General features: G+C 40.8%; 1 protein-coding gene across 5 annotated transcripts in view; it reads right to left on the reverse strand.

Moving 5' to 3' along the window:
• The window catches only part of IMMP2L (inner mitochondrial membrane peptidase subunit 2), a 696111-nt gene that overhangs the window by 386292 nt on the left and 286646 nt on the right, over positions 1-23173 (reverse strand). The window contains exon 5 of one of the 5 annotated variants that reach the window (XM_025046911.1): positions 19213-19476. The exons of the other annotated variants lie outside the window; for them this stretch is intronic. Within the exon in view, the coding sequence (XP_024902679.1) occupies positions 19428-19476 (49 nt within the window). The 3' untranslated portion in view covers positions 19213-19427. Of the gene's footprint in view, positions 1-19212; positions 19477-23173 lie in introns of those variants that run through there. 5 annotated transcript variants of the gene reach the window in all.

A 23173-nucleotide genomic window follows, 5' to 3' on the forward strand; every position in this document is an offset into this window, starting at 1 on the left:
GAGCAACTCTCCTTGCCCCCCGACTTCTACTGTCGGTGAAATGCAATGTTCCGACTTTACTTTTAGACTGTGAAATCTTTGTCGATGTGGACAGAAAGCAGAACATAGCTCATCCCACACTGCCGCCTACGCTGGAGAGCCGCGTGCTTTTTTTTAAGTTGATGAGAAGTTTATCTTTTCTAAGTTTACAATTACTCGGTAGCTGAAGCACCGTATTTCTAACTTTTGTGTGAGATCTGACCAATGTTTTATTTTGTATTTAGTTTTGAGGGCAAAAAAGACAAAAAAAAAGTTTGCAAACATTGAAAAAAATCAGAATGTCATTAAAAAAAAGATATCCATCATTAGAAATCGTTATATTATTATACAACTGAGAAATACGCAAAAGCGTTGATTTAAAGAAAAGGTGACACATTATATCATTATGATACTTATCTTGAAGAGAAATTTTCCACTCAAATGGCTAACCTTGTAATCAGCTCTTTATTCTGCTTCTGTGGACATGCTTGCTGCACAGGCCGAAGGGCAGAGTGATCTAGAGACCAACTGAAGACACCTCCTCCCCTATGATCGTTCTGTCTCCATAACAGTCGTATTACCTAAATTCCTGTTCGAAAAATCACATGCTCTGTAACTGCCCGTAACCCATCGCAACTCCTGCGCTCTGTGACCGCCTCAAGACAAATTAGCCAATCGGCCTATGCCGACTGTAACTGCACGGAGAAGCCCTACCAAAGGAAAGCTGCCCCTGAGCTGGGGGCCCAGATCTGCAGAGCAGGACCACCGGTGTAATGCATGCTCTACGAGTGCTGCTTGCTGCTTGGTTTCTCGCCCGTCTTGTTCTGCAACATTTCCGCAACGATCTGACTACTAAGAAATGACTTGCTCTTCTGACACATGTTGGAGGAGACCCATCTCCCTAACCCCATCCCAGGGTACGTAAGTGAAATAAACACCCATGACTCCAGGCCATGCGGCATTAAATCCTGGGTCACAATTCCAGGAATAAATCCAGGACATTCCGGGTTAACCTAAAGTACTGAGAAGCTATTCCCTGTGGAAGGCCAATAGTTGTTGGATTATATTTTTTAAAGGGAAAGTAGAAATGTTCTATCCCATCTACAACTTAAAAAACTCACCTTGGATCATTTTACAAATATTTACTTCTTGGAAATTGAGTTTCTTTTGCTTCCAAATTTCCTCTTCCACTGATTCTAAATGAAAGTGTTCTTTACAGACACTTCTTTCTGAACCCATGAGAAGGAATGATACCTTCAGTGAAAATGGCTTTCACACTGAAGGGCACAAAAGTACGTTGAAACCACACCCAATAACTGATCTTTTTTTCAGGGCCATTTTGAGACTCACTGTATCCACCTTACCACCAGTGTGGAAAAACGCATCCTCACTTTAAATGGTAACAGTCCTGACCATTTTGTGCCCTAGAGAGAAACCAGACTTGGATGTTGCACAGTCGAAGCTATTCTTATGCACAAACTGCTGATCTAACCATCTAGCTATAAAGCTTTAGAACTGTTTAATTTGTTCTAGACCCTGTCTTGTTGTGGAAAACTTTTTAAAAAATTGATATTCCATTTTACTGTCAGAGCTTACCCACCGCAGCCTTGTCAAGTGACAAGACTTAGTTGCTGGACTAACAAAATTCTCCATATTCTCAGGCAATGTCACTTGCAAGGCAAGCCCACCGAGCAAAGACGAAATCACTGCATTTGCAACACAAAGGCAGAGCCGAAACTGTGAACACAAGTAACACTTATTTACGCTCCCCCACTATTTGCTTTTACTGACAATGTGCCAGAGTCTCCTGAATAACTATTTATTCCTCGTCCTACAATATTGCTAAGTCAATATACAACACAGCCATGTTCAATTTACATTTCGAGCTAGCACGTATTTCTTGAGTGAGTATTGGCCAGGCACGAGAGAAAGTACCAGAAAGAAAGTGGTGAGCAGGGCAGATCGCAATTCCTGCCCTCGTGGATCTTAGTGTTGAAAAGCCACACGTGCCACGCGTTCGGTGCATCTGGAGAACCTGCTGAGGGAGAAGGCGCATCTCCCGCAGGGGAGGAGCTCACAGCGCTGACCGGTGAGCGCGCGAAGGCAGCTCATCCGCTCCCCGAATCAGCCTTTCTCTCGTGCTCCCACAGTTTTCACTTCTTCCCCACCTTTTCCTACAAACCAAAACGCGTACTGCTGCGTATCGGAGGGGTGCTGAGGTGAAATGTACGGGAGCCACAGGAGGTGGAGGCCGGTTCTGGAGCAACGGCCAGGTGAAGAAACAGGTAGCAGACAGAAACAAACAACCGCCTGGGTTACCCTGAGTGGGGTCCCCCAAAGGCAAGATAGGCCCTCAAGTATGAATCGACTATTCATGTGCTAAGACTGAGTGACGCTGAGTAAAACACAAGCCCGAATGGTAAATACAGTCTTGCAAAGGAGAAACGAACCAATCGCTGAAGATCTCGACGCAAACTCCGATCCACTCTGTGAAGGTTCACTATGAGGTGTGTAGGGGTTCGTTCGGTGGGGATCCCCCTGGGAAAGAACTGTTTGCCTTGGAATATTAAAGCAGAGTAGGTAGAATGTTGCTAAATGAAGACAAGGAAGAAGAACCTTCTGGGCAAAAATGAGCACAGCATGTGCAAAATGCTTTAGAAAAAGCTGGGGGGGGAGGGCACAACCGAGAGGAGGGATGAGGGTGCCGTGTGGCTGGAGCCCAACGAAGTGGGGAGAGAGACACAGCCGCGGGAGCGCGCAGGGGCGAGGACACCGAGCAAGGCCTAAAAGGCCGATGTCCGGGTCCGGATTCGGATCCGGGTCTCACCCAGGGAACCACATCGAGTCTGAAAGGGATCCCGGCAATGCGTCCGCTGAAGAACAGGCTCTGCGTGAACAGACGGAGGAAGAAGACTTAACTTTTCACTGTGCAACCTGCTGTGCCTTTCAAATTTATCTTTGTACTTTCATTACCTGCTGAAAAGAAAACAATGCTGCACGGATTTAAATCCCTGACTCGGGAAGAGCTGACTGGAGTCGGGGGGACGTAAGAGAACAAACAGAAGGCTACCGCTTGGTCTAGGAAGGTGGGCAGAGCAACGCGGGGACAGTGAGAAGTTCAGAACGATGACAGGTTTAGAAAGTGAGATTCCCAAATTCTAATGGATCCCATTATAAAAGGCAGAAAGAGAATCTGTCGAAAATGGAGCCCGGGTCGCTGACTTGTACGTGTATAGATGGCGGCATCGTTCCTACCAGCAAACACTTAAAAGATGAGACTTGCGCTGAAAAGCAGCTTTTCACATGCTCGCCTTTTTAGGTGCCTTTAATGCACCCAAATGGAGACGTCAAGTACAGACAGTGGGAGCCCAAAGGTCAAGTACAGACAGTGGGAGCCCAGAGGAGATGCTGGGCTAAAGTCATACCTTCGAGCACCATTAACATATAAATGGTAATTAAGCCATGGGTGTAAATGATACCACTTAAGGGTGATCCCCACTTGCAATTTGTTTTAATGTATTAGAATTAAATTGAGAACATCCTTTTCTTCTTTTAAATAATTAAACTCTAATAATGTATACTGCTCTTGGTAAATTCCCATCAAAAGGAAAGAAAAAAGGAACAGATCTAGGAAAACCTCTAGCAACACAAAATGGCACAGAGTTGAGTCAGCGTGGGGCTGACACAGATGGCAGATAACCACTGTAAGTGTGAACGGTGAAGGGATCTGCCAGTGTGGACACCGGATTGGCTGGCCCAGCCACCCCAGGAGCTGCCGAGTACGATGATACAGGAATGGTGCGTCGTCCCTAGGCGAACTGTCCTGGTCACTCTCGGGGTGTGACCGAGCTGCAGGGTGAGTGCTGACTCTGGTAATCGCAGACGCGAAACAGCGTCGAGGGACGGTTAGCGTCATGCGTCACATAAGAGCGTAATTCTGTGCAGCGAAGTCTGGGGAGGAGGGAGGGATGGTGTGTCAAACTCACAACCAATCACAAACATTAATAAACAAAAACATCCCCAAGGACGGCTTTGAAAATTGTGCTGTTGCAGCAACCGCTTGGTCTCCGGCCAGGCCTGCGTCTCATCCGAAGTCGGCGAGCAGTGTGGTTGCTGAATGGTACGTGAGCCAGGACTCGGATCCCCTGGCTTGCCGGGAGGGACCGAAGGCATAGGAACCAAAACAAATTTTTTTGAAGAATTAAAAAAATCAGAGAAATAGAAAAAAAATAAACGGAGCGAGGTTACAAGGTGATATGCCCACCATCTTTCAGGTAACTAAAAATGGCAACTAAAGCCACGAAAACTCGCCGCTCAGAATGAGTGGCGCTTGGGCCACTCTTGCTGCTGGTGGCTGCAACACGCCATTTGGTGAGAGCTGAAGCGTGGGAACCGGAAGCGTCACGGCCACGCATGTGGCACACGGGAACAGCTGTGACTGCCCGCACACGAAGGGCCCCATCCCTGGGTCGCTTGGCCACGGCTCTGGTTCCTTCCCTTTGCCCCTTCACTGTGGGGGTTCCGAGACACCTCAGTCGGAGTCTCGCCTTTCCCTCAGGGACCCGGAATCCCACGAGAGGCCTGAGCCCATCCTGGGCCGACTGGTTCCGTTTCAGTGGATGGGGAAACACGTCTGGAAGGGCAAGGTTAGGACCTCCGAACACCTGCTCTTCCATAAATGCGATCGAACGCAAACAACTGTCAAAACGGACCCTTTCAGGGTTCCGGAAATTAGCGAAAGGCCTGCGACAATCTGGGAGGAAATCACTGAACACGAATAGATGAATCTCGCTGCCAACAGTGGGCTCCGTGGCATTTTAAGTTGGCACTTCGGGAAAACAATCTGACCCAGCGATCCCACTCCTGGGAAATCCGAGAGAATCGCAAATACGACATCCGCACAGAAACCTCTTACACCAGCGTTCACGCCAGCCGTATGACAGGCAAAGAGTACGGACTACCCGAGACAAAGGGATGAGTGGATAAGACGGGGCGCGGATAAGACGGGGCGCGGATAAGACGGGACGTGTCTACACAACCGAATTTTGTGTGGCAATAAAAGGCGTGGAGAAGACGGGGTGTGTCTACACAACCGAATTTTGTGTGGCAATAAAAGGAGCACAGTTCCGACACACGCTGCAATGTCAGAAACCCTGAAAACGTGCTGAGTGACAGATGCCAGACACACTGGCCACATCGCGGACGATGCCGTTTACCCGAAGTGGCCAGGACAGGAGGATCCGCAGAGACAAAGTAGGTTCACGTTTGCTAGGGCTGGGGGGGTGTTGGAGAAGGAATAAGATGTTCGGCAGGGTGGGGCCCTCCTTGGGCTGGCGAAGAGTGTTCTGGAACTCTGATAACTGCCCCGCTGTGAACATGCTGAAACCCACTGGATTATACACTTTAAACGTGTCACGTTGATGGTACGTGAATTATATCTCCATAAGGTTACTTTTGAGAACATTTTAGTAGATGACAGTTTTCACCTGGGCAAAAATGCCATTTAAAGAAGATATATTAACGCGAAAATTTTCAATAATTTCTGTATTTTGAGCTTAACAGAGGTCACACGAAGGATTTATTTACTTCCACCTTTATTTTTTTTCTAGAAATTACTTCTGGGAATATGATCTCACAATCGCAGGTAGTAGATATGGGGGAAGGGGAGAATATGGATGAATGTAGAGTGGTACATTGCCAAACGCTTACATTAGTTTATTATCAAATGCTCATTCTTAGCTATCAAACACCTACATAGTTGTTCTAAGTGTTTCTCGTGGAATAACTCACTGAATTCTCAAGCTACTCTGGAAGGAAAACTAAAACAGGGAAGTAGGCCAAGGTCACGGGTGTGGCAAGTGATGGGGTTGAAATCTGAATCTGGGCTGACTGGCACCAGAGCCTCAGCATCTGACCACGTGCCCTGCTGCTTCTGTGATAACAATTTTAAAGGGCACATTAAAAGCAATACAATCAATAGTTATGTTGAAGACATCATAAACACATACCACAGGGAGAATAAAAAAAAAAAAAAACAGAACCAAAACCAATTTACTAATGTTTTGTAAATAGGTACTTAGAGCTTGGAATGTAATTTCAGTTTAGACGGAAAATAAAATGTGCTCTGAAATGCTATTAAATGACTCAAAGAAAACGTTGGTGTTGAAGGTGCACGTAAAAAAATTGAAGCTTTCTTCATGAAATGTAACAGCAAAAATAAGATCTATAAATTAATAAGTTATATATGATTTTAAGTAACTTATAACGAAATTGATAAAGTAAAATATGAAGTGGATATTTGAGTTGCCTACAATCATGCCTGTGAAAACGCAGGGGGTCACGCTATGTTCCAGGGTATTTTCCTTCAGAAGACTGTATGGCACAGGTAACTAGTCGCCTTTTCATTTAAATCGCCCAGACGACACCTACTACTCTTATACTCCGTGAAGTCATATACTGTTGCTCCCCAGTAAATCTGGACACTGTCAGAAAAACCTTAGCAGAATTTTATTTTACTTTTTATTTTTATTTTATTTCCGGTACTACTTTGTTATATTTAACTTTGTCATGCCTGCCTTTAATAAGTGGCGACTTTCAAGAAAACTTAAAATCTCACCCATGACATGGAAGCTAAACAAAAAACAGTGATCTCTTTTCAGGGTTAAACGCTGCCTTAAGTTTGAGAAAGGCAATGATACGAACCACCATAGACACAGGCTCTCTATTTTGAATTTTCCAATAAGGCCGCCCATCATGTCTTCAGACAAGGCCTTAATCTCCCGGTCACCTCCAAGCCCCCCGCGCGCTGCCATGGACTTCCTGGCGTTAAGACCGCGTTGCCTGCAAACGAATATCTTTAAGATCGTGTCACACGGCACCCGTCTCACGGTACACACCTGGGCCTGGACTCCAGCTGAGTTCTTGGCGCTGAGGCTGACAGACGTTTGCTTTAATTGGCTGAGCCACTGAGCCGGCTTTGCATTTCAAACACGAAGCAAAGCCAGCTCAGGAGAAGCAAGATTTGACTATTTTCTGTGCACTGTTTCTCCATCAAGCACTCAAAATACTCGTCGCTCAATAATTCTCCACTCTTGAAGGAAAAAAAACAATGCTTATAATAAACATGCATGTGTGCCCAGGGACGTGTATGTGCGTATATTCGTTCTATGGCCAAAATGCAAGCCTTACTGCCCCTCCTTGCTCAGAGAAAGAATCGGATGTGTTTCAATCACTCTGCTAGTCTTTCTCGAGCTCAGATTTCTCCTTGGTCTTCCAGCAGATTCCTTTGAGGTTACCTGCTCTTCTGCATGACTTCCGTGTAACCAACTGTGCCATTTCATTAGCCACCGTCTGTTCCTTATGCCTGGAGAGATTGTAAGCACCGATGGCTTTTACTCCTTAGGAAAAGCTGTTCTCCACAGAGCGCGGCTCTGTCCGCCTGTGTCGGGGTCAATATGTCACAGAGAAAATTGTCCCAGGGAGCCTGGAGCAAGCTGGTCAGTGTTGCTCCTGTGTAACAGGGAACTTATAAGTGCTTGAAAATAGAACTTAACTGCATTGATCCGCAAAATGCCTAGGCCGCGTGTCAGAGCACATCGCAGACAGAAGGCTCCATCGGCGTTAGACTTAAACAGCAATTGAGAGAGGGAAGGCCTGCGTTCTGCTGATCCCCATCGGGGAAAATCCAGTTGATATTTTCATTCTTTTTCCTAGACCTTTAAAATGTCTAGAAAAATCTAACTGCCAGCATCACCAAATACAGAGCACAGAGAAATAGTTCAATGACCACACAAGGGTTTAATCAGCAAAATCCAACAAGCGAGAAACTTTCTGCAGGAAAACGAACTTGGATTATTCAACAAGTAAACTTGTGTGTGTGTATGAGAGAGAGAGAGACAGAGAGACAGAGAAGAGACAGACAGAAACACAGAGAGAGAAACAGAGAGACTGATTGATTGACTGACAAATCTATGGTACCAGGACATTCTGCATCCATCATCCATGACTCAGCTCCAACAGAAAGGTCATTATTTCATCTTCACTGAGTTTTACGATAAGAATCGTCTATCCTGATTTTACTTGCTCCTAATCTCACCTCTTCAATTTCTCTTTTTAAATTATTACCTACCTCTACTGGATTGTGAGCTAACAAGGTACGAACCAAGAGTTATTATCCCCGGCACCCCAGGGCTTGGCGCCATACCATGTAAATAGTAGGTGATGACAACAGAAACGACGACATTTTTTTTTTTTTAATTTGGATGGATGGATATCAAGCTCTAAAGCAACATTTTGTGTACGTGTTTCGGAGTTAAATATAAATGCAAAAACCTGCAGTTTTATTGTAAAGAATTCTAAAGCCTTTGCCTACGCCAAAAAGGAATGTATCATCAAGGAGATGAAAAGAATGGTACCTCTTTAAAAGAGGACTTTTTATGTTTGGGAGTACTGTCTAGTTATTCGACTTTTAAAAGAAAGCCTTTACCGAAGCAATATCAGAAAGTCATCATGACTTGGGAGATTCTAAAGCAAATTAATTCGTAGACACTCGGACTTCTCTGTCATTGAAATGTCCACTCGAGGCATTTTACCTACTAGAAGCGGATTCTTCGTTACAGACTGTGACAAGCTCTAACAATAAGCACTGTGCTACTACGTACAATTAGTGCTGTAGCTCGATTTACAACGTACTCAGTAAATAGCCGAACTTTCCGAACTGCTAACGGATATTTTGATTTGCAATGCAAGCTAAACTATGCCCAGCCTCTCTTGCTGAGAATGAGAATCATGGATAATTTTATACAGTTTATGTATAAACCCAATTTGACGAAGCGAATCAGTGAACTCTGGAGCTGTTTGTTTCTTTTCGTCTACATTCGTCTCAGAAACATAGCCAAAGCATCTAAAATTGCAAATAGAAAAAAAAATGCTTAAACTTTTAACAAACATATATCAAGTACAGAGGACAAAAATGTACTCACCTTTTAATGAGAACTATATATTTTCTTTACGGTACTTGCACAATAAGCACACGAATCTCTAAAAGTTACCAAGTCTAGGACACTATAAAAATCAATTTTTCACTGAGTGACTGCTCATATCCATTTAGCGCGAATTATTGCCTTTTGAGTACCAGGGACTTTTTCTCCCTAACTGCACACCCCATTGTATTCAATCTAGTTAGATGAAGCAGAAACAAATTCATATTTCCTAACACTTATTCAAATTCTTTGGACTAGAAACTACACTGCGGAAAGTCTTCACATTTCATCAAATCCTTCTCCCCGTCAGTCATACTAACAAGGTCCTCATGTATCACTGCTTTTGGTTTCTTATGGAAAAAGAGAAGGTTCCCCACTAATTTCACAGTACAATGATTCATTCATTACTTAATCTTGTTTCTTCGTCTATTAAAATTAAAGATGCCTATGTCCTGTTGTGACACACAATTATATTCTACAGTTGGCTAACAAAAATATGTTAAAAATGAAATTAAAACTACTCTAAAATACCTCGAATGCATATTTCTAAACCCCAACTTCTTATCCTTTCTGACTTAGTCTGTACTGACTGGCTACTTATGTGTCCATTGGGTTTTAAAGTTCTGTTAGCAATAGAAATCATGGTAGGTAGGCATTATTGTCCACCATGTATACATTGTTTAAGGTTTGCCCAGTAAGAATTATAAGCATCGCGTCAGCAGATAGAATATTATTTTTAAAGTACGGCGTCTGGACCAATGTGGCCTTTTTGTCTCTGAGTCTGTCTAAGAAGTAGGAGAGCCCCAAGTCTGCATTTCCGCACGCAGAGGCGCGGCCATCGGTGTGTGTGCACTCCCTGGGGATGGTGACACGGCCCTGAGGACACAAGGGGAGACGCCGGGTTGCATCGTCACATTCCGCCCGGGCTGGGTGTGCCCGTGAGGACGTGCACAGCGACTGCTCGCCCCAAGAAAACCAGGGGGCTGAGGCGTGTCCTCGCCAACAGAAACAGTCCTTACACCTGCTCAGGTCGGCATTATTCTCGTAAAGTTCCACAGCTTTGACTAAATAAACTGGTATTTCCTAAAAAGTAAACTGGGGTCTCTCTGGACCAGGCCCCAATCCCACTGATATGCCAACGTGGTCAATGTGAGTCGCTTCACTAGCAAGCCCTGCACTTGCGTCCTGTCTAGACGTACATAATCGTATACAATTTCCACATCAAAAAATTATATGTGTCACTATTTTCTTTTGTATAACCTACATAGGAAACAATAAGAGAAAGTAATAATTTTTTGTGGCATAGCTATAATTAATTTATCTGGAAAACAAAAACATATAGGCTGGCTATTCACTCCTTGTTTGTTTTCATAAAGAAAGAAAGAAAGGTCTGTGGCCTAAAGGTTCTTTCTGACTTATCTTCGTATCTTCCTCGGACACGACGCATAGTAGGAAAATAAAAACTCCTAAAGACAGCGGGGCATAAGCGTGTTTTATGAACAATAAAGAGGAAGGAGAGGCTTATAATTCAAGGTCTTAACCTTCAAGAAATTCACAGAAATTCTTAACCTTCAAGAACCTTGCTTTCACCTTCGAGGGGGCTGAAAAGTGGAGGCAGCACACCCTTCGAGAACTTTTCGGTTTGTGAAATAATGTGGCGATTACAGAAGTCACTCATAGTCCTTCCAAACAAACTTTGGAAAACGCTCATAAATTCAAACGAGAAGAATATTAAGCATACTCCTATTGTCTAAAGACGATATACTCAACTTTAAGATTAAATAATTAAGATCTATTCGATGCAGTTTTTTCTCTCATATAAAATTGACACCATACGGGATGTATTGATGATTATCATTCTATTTTACTTAACATTATATTGAACCATTTTTAAAAATACCAGACAATCTTCAAAATGATATTATTAAATAACTACATAGCAATCCATTATATGTCTTATAATTTTTTTATGAATCACTAGCTTTTTTTTGGAAATTATGTTATTTCCAATTTTTTGCCATTTAGAAATAAATGCAGTATAAACATTATTTACAGCAATCTTTGTGTACATCTTTATTTCTATAAAATAAATTTCTAGAAGTCAATATTCATCCTAATGATATTGCTAAACACCTGTCTAGGAAAACTGTGCCAATTAAATGTTCCTAGCTGGAGAACATTTCATGCTAAGAAGAGAAGCAGATTTACAATCAAAGTTTAGAAGACAAAATCATGACATCGAATATTTTGCACATAGAGCATATTCTAGTAAAAAAAAATTTAAAAAAAAATGTTTTCTAGCCTTCGGAAGGGTTTGCTCTCACAGGCTCCAGGTAGATTAGGGCACGAAATAACCAAATTCATTGTTCTCTACTAATTCAGTCCCACAGCGCTAATATTAAAAAAAAAAACTCACACGTAGAAGCGGTGGACTGTTTTATAATTATTCATATAACAACATATCATTGAAGGACGTGAAACCACTTATTTTTCACAATACATAATAAAGGAGATATTTCCTTCCTTTAACGGCATGAGTATGATAAGACTTATATCCTCAAACAGATTTACTCTCCTGCAGTATACTGTAATGTCTACATGGATTTTGAATGACAAAATAGTAAGTTTTGAATGCGAAAACTGATTATTAATAAGAACTATAAAACTGCTGTCCTTACAAATCATTAGAAATGGACAGAACACAGTCTGCCTGGTAGGTGAATTCTCCACTCTGGCTGGGGTTCTGAACAATTACTCAGAAGCACCTGTGTTCTTGAATTCTGCCCAAAGAACCTATAATTATCTAGAACCATATCCAGAGGAAAATTATTTTAATGTCTCTCTATTATGAATAATCTCAAGCATCCGTTAATGAAAATTGATTTTTCCTACATGGCAGGACACCCTTTTGCAAAGGAAGGAAAAGGTAAAAGTTTATAAAGTGAGAGAAATCTACCTCCCACTTTTAAAACAGCATTATATGATAGAATTGCAAGACCCAGGAAAAGAAGAAAACCATGATTAAATACAAACACATTTCTGGAGGCTACTGGCTACATTCACGTGTCTGCTCTGCAGGAGGACAAGCTGGGAGAATCCAGCCTCAGTGGTAAAAATCTTAAAAGCCGAGACCATCAGCTCTGCTCGTCAGAATGTTATTACAGTTTTCTAGCACGTGAGTGCCCTCTGGTTCCATATTCTATTTACAAAATGAACATTTTATTTTAGCTCTTACTATTCAAGAAGCAAACAGGTGCTTTGGCACAGAACTAGAAAATTATAAGATTACTGGATTGTTTCGCATCAAAGAAAACTCATTCCTGTATTCCCAACTCCTTGAAGTAGTCCGATGACTGACAGACAGACTGGTGTAAGTATATAGACACAGATACGCACGTACACATGCAGATAATCTCCAAACGGTGTTGCATACAAAATAAACCCAACACCAATGACAGACAGTCAGTACACAATTTACAAGGGTGAGGTTTTTTAATTGTATAACATAATCCATTATAGCACTTACAAACTAAACACTATTCACTTCACACAGAAAGTAGTGGCAATTAAGCTTGCAGGTAATTATGTGCTTTTACAATCGCTAAGTGTAATTTTAGAATGAAAAACTTATAAAATGCAAATTTAACTTCTATCTAAAATGCTAATTTTTCAAATCATACTGCTTTCAGTTATTTTAGGACATTGCCATATCCGTGGATGCTATATAACACTCTATGAGATTGTTTCTAAACAGGTAAGAAGCTATGTTGTGTACACATTTCCTCAAAGGCCCACAAACACATATTCTTTTGGATAACGGGATAACAGATAGGATTGTGGATTCCAGTTTTCTAGAATCATCAAACTGAAGAACAAAGAAGTTGTTTGGTAGAGTAGAATCTAATCTTCCATTGCAAACTATTCAACCTATGGATAACATAAAATCTAATTTGAAATCAGAGGCTGTTCTAAACTTTCTCCAACAGATGCTTTGTAGATTTCCCTAAATTATACTATCGATGAAATAAGCATGTACGAAATTAAATTGAGACTCATCTTTTTCAATAAGCAGATGCTTAATATCTACATATTTACTCCATGGAGTATCATAATGTACCTTTAGAAATTCTAAACTTGGTTATTTAAAATTATACCTGTTTTGAAATTTAAAATATCCTGGAAGCATGCTACTAAGAAAGTATTTTCTGTTGGGATTGTTGCTCATGATGTTTCTAATTTAAAACTTTTCTCTGATTCATGTGCTTTATTTGAGGAAACGATAGTCTTTCCTGTAATGTTTTATAACGTCTCCAAATCAAGTGAACACTCAGCCAGCCAAAATAAAATCACTAAACAAAAGGGAACAAAAAAAAAATAAATTACTTTCTGAAACAGGCAAAGTGCCTGAGATAGGGAATCAATAGGCCTGTGTTTTCTTTTCAAGTTTCTCACCAATTTGCCATAAAAGCTTACACAAATAAACTCTTACACTGGCAATGTCTAGTAGAAATATAAGGTGAACCAAACACGTAATTTCAGGTTTTCTCATAACCATATTAAAAAAAGAAGTCAAAAGAAACTGCTGAAATTAATTTTGATCATATATTTTATTTAATCCAATATAAATAACCCAAATATGATCACTTCAACATGCAACCGATATAAAACTTACGAATGAGAGGTCGGAATACGCATTTGTTCCTACTAATTTTTCAAAATCCAACGTGTGTGTCACACCTAGGACATGTCCCGATCCGGGCTGGCGGTGTTTCAGGCACTCCGGCCTGGTGGTGTCACACCGCACAGTAGTGCCACATGGCACAGGCTGTGTTCCTCGCTCACGGAATGATTCGATTTGTAAAGGGTGTTTTAGCACTTAGTTTACAAAATTCTAATTCTTGTTAAAACTGTCCAATGATGATACGATGCAAAGTTCTTTCTCTCCTCAAAAATATGCACGAACAGAAGAAATTACTGTTCAACAGCACCAAATAAAATGGCAAATTAACTAAAGGCAAATTTCACTTACATTCATGAAATTATGTCATAACTATGTTAATATTATTATAAAGTTACTTGAAAAAATTTAAAACTTAGAAACAAAATGTTTAATAGAATTGCCATATATAGGAAAAATGATAAATCCCGCTAACCAATCTTTGATCGGGATAGTTTGGATTTATATGTGTCAGAGCAGTTCACTACAACTTCTGCTAGTACTCAAATTTAAATCATATGTATTTTAAGACTCATTTGGTGAGTGAGTTGCTTTGCTTTATTAATAAGCCAAATAAACTAGTGAATACCTATAACCAACTAGCTCTTTACTCATCACATTTATCAAGAGAACATTCTGTTAAAAGTGTAAAGACTTAATTTTTTTTAAAATTAAGAGAGAAGAAAGGCTATAAATTCATGAGCTAAGTATCGCACTTAGGAAGTCAGACAATGAAAATAACAAAAATAAAGGTAGTTCAAAAAAAGTAATACTAAAGACAAAAACAAGTTAAATAGAAAACAAAGATTAAACAGGGAATCATTAAGCCTGAAGATAATTCTTTGAAAAAACTAATAACTCAGATAAACTTCTAATGAGTTTGAAAAATTAAAAAGACAGTGAGAGAGGCCAAATAAATATTGGAAATTAAAACAGAACATAGTCAGAGCTATGGCAGAATTTAAAGATATTAAGAGACTTCCACAAATAACTTTATGCCAACATATTGGAAACTTTTACGAAATGAAAATATCTTTATACAAAAATAATCAATGTCAAGAAGGAATAAAAATAAAAATCCAGTATATCTCCGACTATTGAAGAAATGGAATTACTCACTTAAAAAAAAAATCTTTCCATGAAAAGTATACCAGAATCAGAAGTCTTTAAACACAAGTTTTAGGAGACTTTCAAAAAACAAATCATTTCAATCATATACTTTCCCAGAGGAGGGAGAAAAAAAAGGGAGAAAAGATGAAGTGATTTATTTCCCAACACTATGAAGCCAATATAACCTTGACAACAAAACCAGAAAATGACAAGAGTACAGGGAGTAATATTCCCATCTCGCTCGCATACATATAGATATACTGAACAAAATATTTTAAAAAACGAACCCAACAACACAGAAAAACATTTCACTGTTTGACTTCCTGCAACTCTTAGGAATGCAAAGGGCATTACCATTCAAATATCTATAAACGTCATTCATCACATTACCAAGTTAAAAGAAAAACATCATTATAATTTCAACGGGTGCAGAAAAGCACTTAATAAAATCCACACCCAGTCGTGACAAAAACTCAGAAAACCGGAAAAAGGCGCCTACCCAAAATGCTTCATTAATTACTAATGATGGATTGCTGTCTAGCCTATCCCAACGTATTTAAGTTTTATAAACACTTCAAGTCATTAGTCTTCAGGAATTCGAAAACCTGAGCAATTAGTAATCTCACAAGTAAATAGTAAGGATGAAGATTAATTCCAATTTGCTTCCCATAGTGGTAGACAGGCTTCAGGTTATTCATTGGCTACAAAGCTTTTCTTTTTATCTATTAAAATGTTTACTATCTTTTGGTAGCAAAGAAGCAATTTATGCAGTTTAGTTGTAAATATTTTCATGGACAGGTCTATATTTAAGATAATTTGACAAAATAAAACGTTTCTACTTCAAGCATAGGCCCCAACCTTTTTCTTCAGTTTTTTATTAGGATATTGCCTTAAATAAACGTTCTGAGATGCATGTCCTCAGTACATGAGTCTGTGTTCACCAGTCGTTACATATTTAACCTGTGGCTCTGCACCAGGCACTAAAATTGTTTAATCAAAGTCGTAAAATCAATGATCAGAAACTGAAAGCAAGCTGACACTGGTATTTTTACGCTTATTAGTAAACAAATTGTTGATCCCTAACTTTTGTTTAAATATTATATCGTCTACATCTCCCTGGAAGCATATATGTGCATGTTTCCACGGGTTTTACAAACATCCCGGACCTGAAGAAATAAAATTTGAAGAAATTTAATAAACCTTGATTTGATTATATCTGCACTGGGATTTGTCTCTAAAATCATCTCGAGAAGCAATGACCTCAAGTAACCTTGCACTCTTCAGAAAGTCATATGGGCTAAAAAAGTTTGGAATGATTAAAAAGGTAAAATGTGGCATTTTAAAACGTTAGGGAGTACAACACAAATATACTAAACTTTTTAAATATATATGTTAAAGTCACCGAATGTGCTTAGCTAAGGGAGGTACAATCTCCATGGGGATTCACCTACTATCTGCTTTTAAGGTGTTTGTTTGTTTGTTTGTTTGTTTTACAGCGGTCATGTTTGTGAAGCATAGAAGATTCTAGATTTTGAGTTACCAGTTCTTTTCTTACTTATCGTGGGTGCTCTCCAAGCCCCACTGCTAGACATGCTCTTGACAAAGAGTCTCCCCTCGACCAAGTAGGGCTTCTCTGAGACCTCTTAACTGGCCTTAACCTTGGCCTACAAAAACTTCACACTTCCAGCATGCATATTACCCCCACACACACACCTCCACAAGCCCCACACACTCTACATACACTACACACCCACACCCCTACCCAAACAAACACACACACTCCACACACCCACAACCACCCAAACGTGCTGTTTCTAACAGCTCAAAGGCACACTCTTAGGGTGATCTCAGGCTCCCCTTAAAGTACCTGCCTGAAAATGCTCAGAACCGCCAGGCGAATTCACCGTTAGTAAATAAAAATATATATACTGTTTGTGAAAATAAACCTTTCTTCTTTGTCAATCCATTTAGGTGTATTAAAAGAATGCTTAAACCTCTCTGGTAAAATCTGAAAACTGATTTTTCCGTTGGATATGTTTTCTACAAAAATGTGTTTGAGTGTTAAAATTATTTATGAATATAGATTTACCAAAAAATAATTTTTGAAAAAAATAGTTGCATATGACCTAACTATCCGTGATTGGTTTTTAACTTGTGGGGCTTTTTTCTCTTTTTCTCATCTGAAACTCTGCGTTTATTTGAGCATTCTAAACTCATTTAGCTGGAAACTAAACTCCCCGTGGCCCCATTAAGCATCTTGCTAAGCACACCACCTAGCAACGTCTCTAACAGGCGGTGTGGGCGTGAGCCGGCCGCGGAGGTTGTGAATGGGTCAGTGCATTTTAAACCAGCACATTATTAAAAAAGAGTCTTATGGCTAGAGCAGCTGACCTCTCTTCCTGGGCAAACACACGCTTACTGACCTATGCTGAATTCATTTTGCTTTTTCTACCCCTGCCTTTGAAATATCTTCCATACCGCTGTTCAGATCTAACAAGCAAGCGCTCCTTCGTTTGAAAACCAGACCAAAAGATAATCTTAACAACCCACCTGCATACCCTTCAAGCAAGGCTGTAAGCAGTCGAGCCCTGCCCGGCGTTCTTTCCATAAGAAGTAATTGGTCATGAGGAAATTATCTGGACTCTGCAACTGAGCCTGAAAATGAGCTGCTGAGGCTTTTTAAATGGACACGAGCTTGTGTGTTACTAAATGAAATCAGTATTAGTTTGCCATGGCTGCCACAACAAAGTACTACAAACTGAGTGGCTTAAATGATGGAAAATTTCCTTCTCACAGTGTACAGGCTGCAAGTCCAAAACCAAGGAGTCTTCGAAAGCTGCCTCTCTCCTTTCTACCGCTCGGCCAGCGATGGCTGCCTTAGGCTTTCCTGGGCTTTTCGGCAGCTCCCTCCAACCTTCCGTGGCCCTCTCTCTGTCTCTCCATCTCTGTGTCCAAATTTCTCCTTTCTTATAAAGACACAGTCGCACTGGATGAGGGGCCCCCCCAAATGACCTCATCTTAACTTGATCATCTACGAAGACCATTTTTTCCAAGTCAGGTCACATCCACAGATAAGTGAGGGTGAGTGAGAATTTCAACGTCTTTTTGTGTGTGGGGGGGGGGGGCATAATTCAACCCATAAGAGAATGAATTCATGAAGGAGGGCCACAGGCTACCCTGGCAACTGGTATGTTTATATGTCTATCAGATCCAGCGGTTTTACTCTTTGTCATCTCTTTATTATTATTATTATTTAAGCACCGAAATTTAGGTTCAGAAAAAAGATGCATATCTATTTAAAAAAATGATTGCTAATAACACATACAGAATCCTGATGAAACGTATTCGCGCGCTATTTTGTTCTTTATGTGTGTACATACAGAACAAACATTTAGGTTTTGTTTCAACAAGCAGCCCCGGGGTTAACAAGGGGAACCGCTGACACAGAGTCATCGTATTCTGGCACATATTATGGATTAGCATTTGGAAGTTAAAAAAAAAAGAAAATCTAATTCTAGGAATCATTTCCTAAAACAGAAAATAAGGCCTCTTTCTCCGTTAATTCGCATTAGTTTCAACCCCTGGAAGACCCAACTGCTCAGCTGAGAAATCAAGGCAACCCTCAAGCCAGGGAATTTGGACGTGCAGCAAACAGATGGACTGGCAAGCAGATAAAGGCCAGCTTAAAAACAGAGTTTGTCTGCTTCTGCAGTTACTCCAGACGATCATGGCGGACGCAAGTCCAGAGCAAGCAGCACAAACGTAAAGGCCAGAAACACAGTTGTTGGCGAGAAAGCTGAGGCCAGAAGAGTTTAGGCGAAGGCTTTTAAGGACCAACGGCTGAGGCAAAAGCATCTGCAGAAGAGACTGATAACACTGGAAGCCAACACGGAGGCAGACAACGCAGACAGGATAGCTCTGTGACAATCCTACAAACCTCGCCATTTACTGTCTAAATAACAAGGTCTGAGGTCACCTGTCACTATCTTCATAGGTCCTGGTTCGCCAGTGGCATCATGCCCCCGCATCTGTGTTCTCATACTTGGAAGAGTTCTTAAGACACAAACATGAAGCTTGAGACACACAATGACAGCAGATGAAAGGACAGTGATTTTATCTCATAAACGGGGTATTCTGAAGAGTCTGGGTTGCTCAGAAAGCACGAGAAAAGTACTGAGTGTGTGTTTGACTATATTGCATTCTTCCATTTTTGCCTCTCGGAATCAGGATAGAAATCCAAAAGTTTTCTGAGTGTTTGGCAATGAATGCAATAAACATTTCTCACGAGCACTTTGACAACCCTTTTCTTAGAAGAAACATATGCCTTTAAAACACTCAGGGAGATAGCAAAAGAGAGAGAACCATATGGCATATATTTACATTTTAAATCACCACGTATTAAATTGTCCCACGGGGCACTTTCAATATTGTGCCACATTACAATTATTAGATGATCACTAGGACAGCATAAAACCAATCACTGACCTCAAGGGAAATGACACTGGAGTCTCCTAATTTCATAAATATCACAACCACCATTTAAATCTTTGTCTTTAAAGCCCAGAGAAGAGAGAGAACCAGTCAGGGAAAAACTGAGAGCATCAGTCATTCAGGGTTTCCTCGCTTCCACTTCCGACGCTCAGGATCATTCTGCCTCAAAAGAGAACACAGTAGTCAATCTAATACTCATGAAAAATACGTCGCATTAAAATCAGATGTTTAAAGACGATAGTCATAATGTTTATAATGAAAGAACCTGGGGAGAAAAATGCCTAAAATCCTGAAGGAAACTTCCAGACATCTCGACCAGGCCTCGTTGTGCTTAGGGTGGGTCTTCAGATGGTCCTGAGACAGGAAGCGACACGGACGATTTTTCTTTTCAAGGACAGTCCTGCTGCTTCCAAATATATATATCAGGAAACTTATACTAAAAGCAGATGGAAATGTAACCATATATATATACACATATGTGTGTGTGTGTGTGTGTGTGTGTGTGTATGAAATCAAGAATTAAAAGATAAAGGCCAAGTCACAAAGTGATGTTAGGGGTGGGAGATGGAACAAGAAATCGGTAATTTAAGAAAAGAATGAGTTGAATATCGTGGACTTGGTGAAAACGGGCACAGGCATTTCGTAATTTCCGTTTTGGTTTAACAGAAACACTATGAACCTCAATCAAGAAAGTAATACCTGCCCAGAATATATGCCCACAAGGATTTCTTTAATATTATGGACACAAGTGATGTTGAGACCATATTTTGAAGATACAGAAATCATATACGGCGCTTGCTAAATCTGTTTGCTAAATGGTATGAAACATAAGGGACTTTTATAATGCAAGGATGGACCACGTTCCTAAGCGGAACCCACTGAACATCAAGTTCTTCGGAAAAAGAAGAACGAAATCTTAGCGGCAAATCTTTGTTAATTACCAGTACTGGATTCCGTATTGAATTTAATCTACAAATTGAAACACTCTATGATGCGATTTCTCATCTCTGTCAACATTTCTTCGATGTGGAGTTGTATCTGTTATATTATAACGGTATTTTTAAAAGGCAACACACCATTATGTTCATTCGAATCAACTCGAAAATGACGAAATGGCAGAGAACGCATGGTGGTTTGTTGCAAAAACCACTGCGTCGGTAATCTACGTGAGCAATGGAACTACTGACTTCTCTGTGGCGAAGAGGAAAATGGAAGCTGCTGAGGGACACTTTTTGCAGCATATGCCATAGACGAATGAATGATATGCACAGTCAATAAGAATTACAGCAGGGAATCGCTGGGACGTTGGGTCACGAAAGCCCCAGGAGAGTCCAGCATTAGCACAGCTCTGTCTGTAAGCGCTGGCATCACCATGAAGGGTCTGCCGTCAGAGAAGGGTTTTTAATAAGTTGAATTTTCCTTTTCAGAATTTAACTTAATTAAACGATGGCATTTAAAAACTTAGTCTCTCTTTAGAAAAAAATACAAGCTTATTTGTCAAATATTGTACTCTCCCGATGAGCTCATTTTTTACAAAATGATTTTTTGAAAGGCTTTTTTAGAAATGACGTTCTACAAGAATAAAAATTTTAGTATTAACAACATATGAAATTAATAACTGACGCAAAAAAAGAAAGCAAAAAAAAAGATTCAACATCTAATTGAGAAGCGTAAGGGTTACATCACGGAGGAGTATGCTCATTTCGTCTTTATTATATTCTGTTTAATCGTGTTATAGTTAACTCATAATTAAGAAGCATTGCCCGTTACAAAATGTGAGCAAAAAAATCCCTTCGCTTTAGAGACCCAGGGTCTCCTGCCCACATAAATCAACTTGCCACAGGCCACACTGCTGGCCGCTAGGCTCTAAGCGGCTCGGTGACACTGACATTGGATTAATGTCCATGATGGGTCCTAGATTCAGAATAGCACCTGGCAGCTGGTAGAATCAATGCACGATTCGGCCAAAACCTCACTCTTCAGGCTATTTGATCATAGAAATAATGGACAGATTAACATTTCTCTCCACTGACAGGCAATATTCCAAAAAAAAAAAAAAAATGGATTAACATTTCCCTCCACTGACAGGCAATATTCCAAAAAAAAAAAAATTAATGAAAAAACTGCAAAGGTACGATTATTTCCCTCTTCTGCGTGATCGGACCCTCTGCTGACTGCAAACACTCATCGCAGTAACTGCTGTGTCTCATGCTATCATTTCCCAATTGGATGCGTGGGGGACAACGCCTATATTTTCCAAGAGAAATATCGTTTCACGTAACCAATGGTTTAATTATATGACTAGCGAGCAGCAGGGTGAAGTAATTAAGAGCTTGGACCCTGGAGACTGTAACATGTGGCTCTGCTACTTGCTACTTACTACCCAGGTGTCAAGTTACATAACTTCTTGGCCATATTTCCTCACCTGCGGAATAATGGCAAACACTAGATGAAATGAGCTGATATTCGTACAGTGCAGGGGACAAGCCCGCCACGCAAACACGACGGAAGCGCTTACTGCACGGTACAAGCTACAACATAGGACAGTGTCATCCAGGTGCCCTGGGGGGCTCGTATGAATAATCCCTCTGGGAGAGTTTGAAGACCCTCCCATGATCATTTAAGGAGGACCAAGCACAAGTGCTCACACGGGAGAATTCGTAGCTGTTGGAAGGAGTAAACTGAGGCAGCCCGAATCAGTGACCCGGGTGCCCACACTCTGCACCTCACACCCACTCCATCACACACTGCTGGTGAGCTACTGAGCCCACTTTCGGAAGATGCTGAGAAAGTTAAGTCTGTGTCTGCACAACAGATGAAAACCACTGCAGAGAAAATGTGTGATTTTTATGTGTTGCTGGTGACCCCCGCAATGGTTTTGGGACCCAGGCTCTCATTCTTTCTCCCAGGGCTGGTAAGCAGTGAGCTATTATATGTACCTCTGCTGTCAGAGAGGGAGCGTGAATTCCTTTCTGGAGTAAAGGTCAATTCCCCGCTCCCTAAGGGAACAGCAGATACCATGCGCCTCTGGGGATGTTTATCTTATTATCAGAAGAACAAGCTGGGAGGGAAATGTAATCCATACATTAAACGGGAATAAGAAGAGCTGAAGGTCTGTCGATTACAGAGCAAATCTATGGAGAAATTTTAGATCGAATATGAAGAAAGGACCTTTAAGATCGCTATATCATTTAAGGGAACCACGAGTAATTATCTGCTTTTCTGTTATCTCATTTCGCAGCCTTCTCATCTCCATAAAAGAGAAACCAATCCAAAATTTCAAATGACTCTAAAAATACGTACCTTGTCCTGAGGTCAACTATATTAATGCCGCAATGCTTACCTATCACTTTAAACACCTCTTAAAATGAATTCTGAATGGCAGCCCTTCTCATAAAGATGCACCGCCCATGGGCGTCCATCCATAGGGAGCCCCGCCCTTCAGCTCTCACTAACCGCATAAGAGCATAAAGGAAAACCACAGACACACGCACGCACACGCACGTGCGCACACACACGCAATGCGTACACGCATGCACGCACGTGCATGCACTGACTCGTGGAAGATTTTTTTTAGAACCTCAAACCCTGGCCTCAGTCTCATTGCAGTGATACAGCAATCAACAACGAATTGGCTATAAACACACGTACTTACAATAATACTATTGCATGATTAACAGCTATGATTTTCAGTCCTTTCGCATGGCTATTTCATCTCATATTGACAAATGAGTCAGGCAAGGCAGGTGTTATAGATTGAAAACTTGGGGAGACAGGGTTATAATGACTTCCTATAGGTGGCGCGTGACAAAATCTTGTCTTCCGACTCCCGATTCGATGCATATCACCATGCATT

Source organism: Pteropus alecto, unplaced genomic scaffold (assembly GCF_000325575.1).
Source record: "Pteropus alecto unplaced genomic scaffold, ASM32557v1 scaffold21, whole genome shotgun sequence".
Lineage (NCBI taxonomy): Eukaryota > Metazoa > Chordata > Mammalia > Chiroptera > Pteropodidae > Pteropus > Pteropus alecto.